The sequence below is a fragment of the Sinohyriopsis cumingii genome, chromosome 15 (assembly GCF_028554795.1).
Source record: "Sinohyriopsis cumingii isolate HCF-2022 chromosome 15, ASM2855479v2, whole genome shotgun sequence".
Classification (NCBI taxonomy): domain Eukaryota; kingdom Metazoa; phylum Mollusca; class Bivalvia; order Unionida; family Unionidae; genus Sinohyriopsis; species Sinohyriopsis cumingii.
This window is the reverse complement of record NC_142975.1, coordinates 77842816-77854893: the sequence shown is the minus strand read 5'-3', so window position 1 is coordinate 77854893 and position 12078 is coordinate 77842816. Positions and strand designations below refer to the sequence as shown.

The 12078-nt window shown below is 34.5% G+C and overlaps 2 protein-coding genes across 2 annotated transcripts in view; both read right to left on the bottom strand.

Moving 5' to 3' along the window:
- The window catches only part of LOC149782126 (thymidine kinase 2, mitochondrial-like), a 47131-nt gene extending 46542 nt beyond the window's left edge, over positions 1 to 589 (bottom strand). The window contains exon 1 of the mRNA XM_089933573.1: positions 486 to 589. Coding sequence (XP_089789699.1) covers positions 486 to 513 — 28 coding nt within the window. The 5' untranslated portion in view covers positions 514 to 589. The remainder of the gene's footprint in view (positions 1 to 485) is intronic.
- Positions 590 to 6699: 6110 nt separating this feature from the next.
- LOC149782125 (uncharacterized) lies at positions 6700 to 12025 on the bottom strand. Its single transcript, XM_089934826.1, has 3 exons — positions 11939 to 12025; positions 11396 to 11542; positions 6700 to 7594 (listed from the first exon to the last, which is right to left on the bottom strand). Exons 2-3 carry the CDS (start codon positions 11487 to 11489, stop codon positions 7497 to 7499), a joined length of 192 nt encoding a protein of 63 aa, XP_089790952.1. The 5' UTR covers positions 11490 to 11542; positions 11939 to 12025; the 3' UTR covers positions 6700 to 7496.
- Between the last annotated feature and the right edge of the window lie 53 nt (positions 12026 to 12078).

Below are 12078 nucleotides of genomic sequence, written 5' to 3'. Positions count from 1 at the left end.
TATGATTGTTTTCTGTAAAAATAATAAGCCACCTACCCACCCAGTAATTTTTTTAAATTTAAGGTTTTTAAGGCTACTCCCAGCTCAGGATGTTGTAGCATCCATACCCCTTGCATAAACATCTTCATTTGTCTGTGATTGTATCATTATTTTACATTATTTAAAAATTAAAGTTAATATTGTTAGGACAAAAAATGCCGGCACAATAGAAATATGCAATAAAGCAACAACAAAATAAATAAAAATGAGTATATTTTAATTGCTAAATAGTTATTTCTGATGATTTAACCTTCTCAAAAATACCATATTTATGAACCTGAGACGAAATTTTACATTTGGCCTATTATCCTTACCTTAAACACTGACACCGCGCCAGCATGCCGAGAAAATAACGTTAACAAAAATATTTAAAAATCGGAATTTAAATCTTCAAAAATGTCTACATGAAAATCACAAGCATGTGGCAACATTAAGTATAATTTTACCAGTGTTTAGCTGTCTCAAGCCCAACATTTCTGGTCTTAATCTTGTCTGCAATATCTTTTTCACAACCGTATTTGCCTCTATCGTCTTCACAACTGCATGTACATTCCCGCGTTAACTGTAAATCATCCAATGAGAACCGTTATACAATTATTACCCACAGCTTTGGATCATGTACAACAAAACTAAGAATACACTGATCTTTGTCCTCTTGCTTAGTTTTACGGTAGCAACGCCGTTTACACCTATATGGCAACGAGTCAAAAATGGCTCGACTCATGGTTGACGATGTCGACATCATGAATAACACTTGCAAATTAACTCCAACACTAATTATGGTACTTACATGGGGTTTTCTGTAATTTGTAATAGGTGTCTGGACTTTGTAATTTATTTGCGTCCCCTGGGAATGTTGCTGTCTAAAGTTTTGATATAGCCAGAAGTGATGTATGTCCAAAAACCTGCATATCCTTTAATTGATCTTAGGAAGTTTCAAGTCTCTGTCTCATTCTGAGAATATGACACGCATTTTAATATGCTGTTTTGAGAAAAAGTGACTAAGATGTGTGTGTGTGTGTGTGTGTGTGTGTGTGTGTGTGTGTGTGTGTGTTAATTTAGCAATATTAACAATCTAATAATTGTAGCAATCTTGTGGAAAACAGTGTAAGTTACTAAAATAAATTCATTATAAAAGAAGGAACTTACGATAAGAGCCCTATGTGAGTCAGGCTGAACGCGTTTTTTTCCCCGTAATTTGTTAGTGAACGTCTAATGGCATTATAATTTTCTACCATGATCCGCCAACTTGAAAGCTTCAATAACAGCAGTTCCTTTAGCACCCGATCCTGTTTGTAACCTTCTCAGTTTTATCTTTTTTTTTTTTTCCTATGTGTTCAATTCGACTGGTACACATAAACACAGGTAAGCATATACATTTGTGTGACATGGAAATATTAAATTAATTCAGCTTGAACTACAGTCATAGCTTAATTTTTGGTCAATTTTAATTTGTTGACACCGTGTGCATATTTTCCTCTGTTTCCTTTCGCCAAGTGTCTGTCGTATTTTCAATGTAAAAAAAAAAAAAATCATACAAGTCACTGAGACCTGGTGAAGATATAGCAATTTCTGCAATCACGACTATTTACTCTAGATGAAAAGAAATACATTGCGACTTTATTTTTTATGTTGATGTTTAGCCTGTTAATTGTATCGCACTGTGCTGGTTTATAATGACCATTTACTAGATTAGAAACAAAGACACCGACAAAGATTTTTAGCAGTAAAAACACATACAAATTATGATACTTACCACTTAAATATTTTTTTTTTAAATTTAGGTAAGGGAAGTATATACATTTGCGGAATCCACAAATAGTATCAAATTTCCAAAATATGTGTTTAGAAGGCATACAGATAGTAATTGTTAATCAGACTGACTTGAACTTTTGGAGTTTTCTTTCTAACATTCAACATCTACTTTTTCCCCCTTGTCACCATTTGTCTTGTAACCCAGAACAGCAAAGGAGAGTATTTTATAGGTGAAATGTAATTTATATGATGCACAGAAAGATAAATCAGAAATAATAAAATGCCTTTAATGAAAGAGAATCAAGAATTCACTTTTAAAAAAAGTCAAAATCATTCGGAATTCTTCAATTTATCACGTTAGAAATTCTGTCCAGTGTTGTCTGCGTTGGGGGAGGGGGATCTTGTTTGCTTGGGGTGGGGGGAGGTTGTTTTGTTTTGTTTTGTTCTGTTTTGTTGCAGATGTTGTTACGTGATAGACAGACACTCCAAAATTGTAGTTTTCAAAACAAAAGAAGTCAAAGGTACAAATGCGTCCTCAATAAATTAACAATTACACATTTATTTATGCAGCATTATTGGTGTTCTGCTTTTTTTAAAAAATCGACTGTTCTGCTCCGGTGGCCTAGTGGTTAGAGCGTCCGCCTCGGATGCTGGAGGTCGTGGGTTCGATCCCCGGCCGAGTCATACCAAAGACTTACAAAAATGGTACTAACAGCTTCCTCGCTTGGCGCTCAGCATTAAGAGGTTAGTGTTAGGACTGGTCGGCCCGGTGTCAGGATAATGTGACTGGGTGGGACATCATGCTACATGTCTGCGGCATGAGGCACCAGTGCTAGACATCACTATAAACTGCTACATTGCAGACATCGTAGCGATATGACTGAAAAATTGTTAAAGCTACGTTAAAAATCAAAATCACACATCACATCACTCACGACTGTTCTGCAGTGCACAGGTTTCTCGGTTTTCAATTTCCTTCTTACCTTAATTTCTGTTCCTCTTTTGAAATTAATATATTTCAAACTTATTACATGGGACTAAATGCAGACAGAAGTAAGCCCAATTCATCAACAAAAATCTAGTACATTACATAATACAATTTTATTTAATGTAAGGACTTTCTGTTCATTTTTTAAATTGTCAAGATTGTCGATTGGAAGACATCTGCTAAATAACAATGTCACAGTACAGATTACAACATTGGATAATGATTGGAAAGTTGTAGCATCTTTAGAACTTACAAAGATTCTTCGTGATTTGTTTCTCACCTATTTTATCCAACTATTTTTCTGTCACCATTTTACTGGTTACATTTTTGTATCTTACATTTGCAGTAAGTTCTACTTTTGTTTGTACTCTCAACTTCTATGAAAAGGAGTTTCTGCGTTTTTGTCTACGATAAATCGTAAATTTGTTCTGTGGAACCTTTAGGCATTCATCAACGATAAAATCGTGCAGGATACAGTATGTACTGATTGTTTTTTAAATAACCGAAAAAACGTTAAATGTGTACAGCCTTTTGAGGATTCTTCTATATTACAACAAAAAAAAGTGGCTGAGCGTCTGCCTGTGCAAAGAAGAACGAGAAAGGCAACTTAAATATCTGCTTGAACCAACAATTACCATTAGACAGCCAGTACAAGTTCCTGGAGCTATCAAGACACAAATGGACCATTTGATGAAGAGGTAAGAGAAACGAAAACTTAGATGATTCCATGCAAGAACTCAAAGTAGAGAACTTCCAGCTGCAGTGAAAAGATTATTAACTGCACAAGTTTAAATATGAATTTATCCACTCCGAATTCAATCTACGTTTTTATCTGATCATTATAAAACAACCATGTAAAGTTTACTAGACCGTCAAATTCTACTGTGAATTTAGCTGGAAACAAAAATTGGTATTTACCTGCATCAAATACATAATTTATTATTTCACCCTATTACGGCATTTTACAAATCTTGCTATCAGAGTAAATTTTGCAGATTTACCAATTACATATAATGATGATAACAACGATATACGATTTTATTACCAGTAAATGTATTTTGCAAATCTGCATCTTTTCTGGAATACTGATTATATCTATTTTTAAAAACAATTTAATCAATAAATTAATTTTCTCCTCTTGTATGTTATCCTGTATAACAACTAGCGAGGCCACCATATTAGCTAGTTCAAACTTGAAAACAACATAAACAAAGAGACGTTATATATGGATACCATCGTTATTGCTTTTATGTTTACTAATGAAATAATTATATCAACCCTGTGAAAACTGTTGAATTGACGTTATTTATATTGGTATTATTTTTTATATCAGTTAGATGTGAAAACAATTCAATCCATTTAACATTTGGTTTTAGTCATAATTGTTTTTCAGAACTCTGTCTCCTCTTTCTGGTTTGTATGTTCCGATACTGGATGCAGTCATCTCTGGATTTTGGGTACACTTGGTCGCTCTCGGAACAGGATTCTTCATATTTCCTTTTGTGAATTAGAAGAATCGTCTGTGCAACTTTCTACCATGCTACTAAATCATTTTAGTCATATGGCATGGAAAACTTTTTTCACGAGATTTAATGTGCATCGCAATTTCGCATGTAATGTAATTTGAAGCAACGTCATTCAAGCACCTTGGCACTAATTTGATGTCAAACATCCCCTGAATAAATCCGTCCGGAGTAACTATAAATGTCATACTTAAGCGAATGAATCGACGTAAGAAAGCAGATAGGCGCAAGTATTAAAGAGGCCCTTTGTATACTCCTCTTGTTAGCATTAATTTTTAATTGTATATGGTTCATTAAAATATGTATTTCTAACATACCTTCTAAACACATGTAATACTTTTCGGAGATTATTGTTGTAAACAAAGGAAATGGAATCATCATTTTTTTTTTTTAGGATTTTGCTTTCCAATTTTGTTAAGGCATTCATTTTTCTATTATGTTACGACTCTGTGATCTTAAAATGAGTAAAAACAAGAAGGAAAACTAAAAAGTTTATTCAGATCAACAAATACATTTATTTTTCTACGTTACAAAGTGAAATGTTTTGAATCAGACTCCAAATAATCCGAAATGTTCTGTCACAAGTCCAAAAGTATAGATTGTTTCGACGAATTCCGATATCGAATGTGATGATGTACTTATACTCTTGAATATATTGATGTACCAACGGTCTTGATGTATCACAGTGATATATTCCAGAATGTCTTTGAATGAATTCACAATAATCCTAAAATAGTGTTTTAGTCTAAAAGTCAATACTGCACTTTGTAATTCCAATGAATAATTTAAATAAACGATTCTTCTCAAACTATTTATGAACACAACATTAAATAATTCCACAGACTAAATTTATTATGAGAAAAAATGCTTTTCTTTACCACAACCTTATATTAAGATAAACTGAGACAAAACAAAATGAGCAGGATGTTGGTCACATAATCTCTTCCAGAACATTCCAAGTTTGTAAGTAATAGAGGTGAGCGGTATTACCGGTATACCGTTTTAACCGCGTTATTTTTTTTTCTGTGCTACGTTTTCGCGGTACCGGTATTTCGGTAGTTGTCGTCAATAAGACTTGAAGGGAAACTCGAGAGTAATCTTGTTATGAATTAAATGATATTTATGGCATGTTTTCACTTCTCATGACAAAATAATTCAAAAATTATTACTGTCTTTTTTGGCAAAACAGCTGCATTGTGTCACAAATTATTTCGGAATATTGCAATTATAAATAATTGTCACGTATGCCTACTTGGTTGATAAAGGGGATGTTGCGAAGATATTCAGGTCAAGTCCAACCTTTGGAAAAGTTTCAGACTTTCAAAAATTAGTCATGTAATTTCTTAGCTATTTACTAGCGTATGTTCATGTATCAAGTACATGTATTCCTTTGTAACACTTGCGAAGCAGATTTTCAGGACAGAAGCTATTTTTTGTTTTAATTTTACTTAATTTCTGAAGTACACTAAATATCATCTCGTTTCTTGAGTATGTGTGTTTGGATGTTCACAAGCCCTCTCTTATAAATATCTTGCTTGGCGTCTGTCTCAAAGTTTCCCTGCCTATTAATATCAATAGTCAAGCTGGGAAAATCGTAGGCAAATCGTAGGCGTCAGTGTCAACACTTCCTATTTTGATCAACATGCTCTTTAACGTCAGCACAATATCTTTCACAGGGTGTCAGTTATATAGTTATTTTAATCATCCCGCTTTGATTATATTTTGTTTAAATTACAACTTCTGCAACAATTAACATAGACATATCATACTGTACAGCAGTGACAATTTAATTTTTGGAGAAGGGGACTACGATTTTCTTTTGAGTTGTAATATTTTATTTTCTATTATCTCAAGATAATTCATCATTTAAAATGAATAATACAATAGATATAATATGGTTGTGATTTTTTTCAGCTCTCGACGGACGGAATTTTCGGTTAAGTGTCAAACTCCATCCTCTGAACATTCAATTTCTGATGCCTTATATAATCTCGGTATATCATGGTATTTATCGCGGTATCTTCAGAAATAAAAATATTTGACACCAGCTCTAGTAAATAATACTAGACCTTGAAATCAAACAAGTTATTTATAACTTACAAATATGAAAATAGTCAGATAGGTCAAAACTTTATCCTCAGTTACGGACAAAGGTCAATACAAATTAAATATATACTTAACGATTCTTTTTTATGCATCTTGAACAAAAACTAGAATCGTCTGTGCTAAATATCCCAGTGTAATTACTACTCAAGAAACAGGGTCCGTAAGTGAATTGTAACGGTTGTCTTCACACACAGAGAGAGAGAGAGAGAGAGAGAGAGAGAGAGAGAGAGAGAGAAAGAGAGAGAGACGCTTAAGCGATAGGTACGGCTATCAATGAGTGAAAGTGCGCTTTATTGCCACATTGTTAATTTTATTGCACAAAATCAGCTTGACCAAGTTACTCTGATAGAAAATATATAGAAAAACACCAATTCTCAAAACAAATACTAAACTAAACTTCGATTATCGTAGCATATCCAGGATCTAATTTCACAGCCACCACCGTCACCATTATTAACGTTCTCAACTTCTTCTTTGATAAAACTGTATAAAAATAAAATTGTTTATCAAGTCACATTTTTGTGAAAGATAAAGAGCTTTAAAGTTGTTATTATTTTTTAAGTTTCTTTGGTACATTACGTAAAAATAGAGAACTGTAAGTTTAAAAAGATCAAAAATATTTAACTGGCTGGATCTTGTAATTTTTATGACGTAATGAAGAACATGGTGTTTTGTAATTGTTATCTGCGTATATGTGCCTTCCTGGGTGTTGAAAATACTAAAGAAATATTTTTATAGCATGAAAAATCAAACAAGGATTGAGGTACATTTTTTTTACTATATGTACTGTGGTTTTATTTATTAATCATTATATAATCTTTTCTTTACTGGTACTTCAACGAAGAACAATATTTTCTTAATGTAAATGTATCACAGAAGCTTAACTTAGGCATATATGTTTTTCTTAAATCCCAAATTCTGATGTATCAAACATCTGTGTATATATGGTTTTATATTACAAGAGAAACCTGATTTATATTTTAAAATGATATCAAAGTTTGTACAGTTTGGAAAAAGCCAACTTAAAACGGATGTTCCCGAGTGTTTGCTCGGTCTGGAATCTCTTCAGACCAAGAGACAACACTTCAAGGCATGGTAGTCACGTGATCTAAATGAACCTCGGCCAAATCAACATGCACCTCGTCACTGCACTTTCTGCAGAGCTGCATGGTGCTGCTTGCTTCTGAAAAAGAAAATAAAAGGACTTAATACATGAATTTAGGTTGTTGTTGTTGTTTTGTACACATGAATTTAGGTTGCTGTTGTTGTTTTGTACACATGAATTTAGGTTGCTGTTGTTGCTGTTGCTGTTTGTATTTAACACCATTTTTCAGCACACGATAGCCTGGTTATGTTCATGGCGACCAGTATATCTGGCGGAGGAATAAACATCGACCTACAGGAAGCTACTGGCAAGCTTTCTCATATACCCTCACTGGCCGAGCATGAGACTCGAACCCATGCATACATAGGTAAGATGTCAGTTATCGGTAAAAGCCTTTCACGAACTTAGGTCAACACAGGGATCTGAAACAATGTTCGTTTTGATACTGAGCAACTGGAACTTTCTATTTTAGTTTCTTACATGTAACCTCAGATGTATGAATACACATACATTTACGGATTTGGTGACTCGTCTCGGAAGGAGTGCACAATATATGCTGGCTCGGAAAGACCGACAATATTCCAATTGTAATTTTGTCTCCTTCCGCTGCCATATTAGCGAATGTGAACACAAGTATTTGGAATATAGTATTCAGTGGCCTCGAATTACAATTGAGTTATCCCATGGATCTTCGAATGTACGCCGAAAACTACCATTAGGTACCGTTCGGGCCACCTTGTTTATTTCCGAAACAAATATTCACAAAGAAGTAACGAATGCAACAAATTAAATTTATTCATTGGCAACACAGGAATCTGAATCCAGGCGTAGAAAATAGACCGGAGGTCAGAATGAATAAACTGCTGGTTCTTTTTATATATATATAAAAAGAAATTCCAACAAACAAAGTGTATGCCTTATCTATAAATTACTGCGCCGACATACAGCTGAGGCCTAGTTTGATCTTACATAGACAAGGTGGTCCAAATGATCAGAGGTTTCTTTCTCGATTTGACGGAAAAGGCCGAGGATGTTCCAATTGGGTCATATGTTCATCTTCAATTAAGATGATAATTGAGGCGACCGAGAACGCACATTACCACGAAAGCGAAATGTAACTATTTGGAATTGCAAGGTTTATGTATGAAATTATAATTATAAATTGACACCAACACATAATGTAATCCTCAAGTCATGTTTGGAACGAGCAATAACACAAACTTGATTGATTGTATTCATGGGCGTCCGCACATAGGAGTAAGCCTCACCCACCCACTCGTTTTCACATATAAACATGTTTTGCCTACATCCGTAAAACTTAATCACTGACCAATACATGTTAGCCCCCAACCTACCAAAAATTCTGCAGGTGGCCCAGATTGTATTGGTGTCATTCTATACAATATTGTTAAAAATAATGGGGCATTTAAAGTGTTGGTATAAAGCAGTCTGATATACCAGCAGTTCATATATGAACACTATTTTCAACAGTAGGCTATCGCTTTTATACTCTATAGATTAGTGATGAATTTCCACTAATTAATCATTCACGACAAAAGAAAATAACGAAAATAATTCCTGTTTCTACAAGAATTAAACATGTTAATTTAATCGAAATTTTCTTCTGCCCTCTCCCCTCTCTATCTCTCGACGATCTTTGTAAGATACGGGCGGATATTATTTATTTTTAAAAAGACTAGCGAAGTCGTTTTTTTTTTTTTGTCATGCGGCATTGTCTGTGAACCTATGAATGATAGTAAAATGTTCAGACAAACCGATTAGCGTAAAGGGGAAAATAAAAGATGGGGGATAAAAACAATTTTGTGGTTGGTAGCAATGTTAACTTAAGGATACTAACGATCAAGATCAACTCTAAATACATTTAAGTGTTTGAATTACCTCTTGTTGGTTCGTCATTTCACTTATTTTATATTCCCCACTCGTTTCAATACACTCGCCTGAAAGTAAAGTGTTTGAGCGTTGAGTGTTCAAGAAACTACTCGCTATGTGTGCTTTGCTTTCTTTATATTATTCATAGTTCATGTTTAAATCATTAGTGTGTCTTATATTTAGATAATAGCTATGAATTAAAAAAGAAGCTCAGAAACTACGGAACCGAAGCAACTTATCAATTTGCAAAGACGTTCGTGAGTAGTAGCTAGAGGTACAGAACTACACTTTACAGAGGAAGCACTAGGCACGGATTTGAAGAGTTCATCCATTTCGTCAATACAAAGTTATATGTAGTCAGTCTAAAATCCGTTGGAAATGTATTTGTATGTGATAGAAATAAAATATATGTATGGTAGGTGCGCTGCATCTTTGTTATGCCACTCGGTGTATACATATTTCACCAAAATTAAACTCGGCACGCCTCGTTTCCTGTTAGCGAAACCTTTCATAAATCTCATGGTATATATATAAATGGTACAGCGTATATACTTTATTCTCTCTCTCTCTCCACACACACACACACACACACACACACACACACACACGTGTGTGTGTGTGTGTGTGTTTCATTCATCAATTTATTATCTCTAACCTAATTATCTCCAGAAGTCCAAACACTGCCATCTTGTTGGCGTTTCGAATCAAACGGGAGTTACTTCAACAATACGGTCGCCATATTAGCATGGGCGAGTCTATCAAGCAACAAATATGATGTAGTTCACCCTGTTTGATAACCTCAATATTGCCAGTTTTGAGTTAATTCTCTCTGAATACATGTATGCAAAAGTTCCTACTTTTGGGGTTCAATTCATTTTATAAATATTTAAACTAGATATTGCAACTATTGGTCTCAAACATGACAGTTTTAGTTTTAAGTGAAAGTCATACGGGTCATGTATGCCTTAGCAAACACGGGGCCCGATTTTGATCAATTTGGCGGGACCCTTTGAATTTAAGCGCGGGACCCCTGTGATCATGGTATTTGGAAATAAACATTTAAACAAGTTTGATATGATATTCAATTAAAAAATTTCTTCCATCGCATTAAAATTAATTTCTTTCTATATATATATATATATATATATATATATATATATATATATATATATATATATATATATATATATATATATATATATATACTAACCCGGGAGGACCCTGTAAGCGGGGGCCCGATTGGGCCAAATCGGTCCATTCGGTCTTAGGCCAGCCCTGCATTTAGTACCGACTATTTCAGTAACGCGTGTCGTTTTCTAGAATTTGATCACACATACCTTTAAATGGTGATCGACTTGATGTTAAACCACGTGGACGTTTTTGGTCGAGCTCAACCGAAGGATATGATCCAGAACAAACCGGATTAAATGTCGTGCGCTGTGATATCACAATCAAAGTTATGCTTGTTGAAAAATGAATTCGTACTCCTCTATGTCATGACGATTAGACCATACGTGATCCCTCTGTGTCATGACGATTAGACCATACGTGATCCCTCTGTGTCATGACGATTAGACCATACGTGATCTTTTCTTCATCAAGTTTACTATCTGGACACAACTGTAAAAGTCCGTAGCGATCAAACATTTTCGTCTGCAAGTTTTGACAGTTAAGGTGAAGGACATTCAATAATTGAATAGACCTTGCTTAAACTATATTAGTATTAAATTTTCGAACAACAGTTTATATTTAATTAACGATGAATAAATTCGATTACATGACCACTTCTATATATTTTATAGAAATCAGAAAAGGGACAGTGTTAGTGATATCTTGGCGATAATCAGGTTAAAAATTAAAAAATCATGAATGAAATTACTAAGTTTTGTACATTTGTTGATATCCGTGATGCTTTTTGTGTTTAAAATATGTAGGGGTAGGGGTACAAACAAACGGGAGAGTGTGCGAATAATGTAGTTTATATCTCACCTTTTACCAAGCACTGTGGACAAACGATGACTGCTTGGTCTTTTAAACACCTGTTGCATAGTCTATCAGATGGGTCTATTACTGATATCTCCATAGTACACCGTGGATGTAGCCGTTTGTGGCAAACATTACAGAGAACGAGTCCACCTGTAAACATATGGCAATATCACTTGTACAAAACGGAAACAGATCACGGTACGGCTTTGACTGTGACGAAATATTGTTTAAATTTTCTACTCCTGTCCTCCTAGGAATTATTTTAAAGAGATGAGCTATTTTGAGAAAAGAAACACAAAAACGATAACAGTATTTAATAAATCTTGTTCTCAGGCCTCACGTAAATTTGTGCAAGAAGCATCGATCGGGCAGCTGATACCCAGTAATATGTGTATGTGAGACTTTAGAAAGGTTTCTTGACTGATGGCCAATTGCGTGAACATAGACATTTTATCATGGTAGTCATTTTATCCCTATGATAGAAATATACAGAAGTTTAGAAGGACATACTTGCAGCTCGTCCTTTCGAAAATTACTGATTATTACCAGCTGTTACTCGTTCACATTTCACAATATGCACCTCGGGGAACACTGCTGCACACCTTCCACACTTAAGCTGATAACTGAAAGACATTCCTATCGTGGAAAATGGACCTTAGCGTCGTTAGCGTCACTTGCGTTGTGAC

Excerpts from the sequence above, each read along its gene's own strand:
- LOC149782125 (XM_089934826.1), bottom strand. The coding sequence starts at position 11,489 with ATGGAGATATCAGTAATAGACCCATCTGATAGACTATGCAACAGGTGT. Across the intron at positions 7,595-11,395 it reads TCCACAGTGCTTGGTAAAAG|AAGCAAGCAGCACCATGCAG; the intron begins GTGAGATATAAA and ends TTTCTTTTTCAG.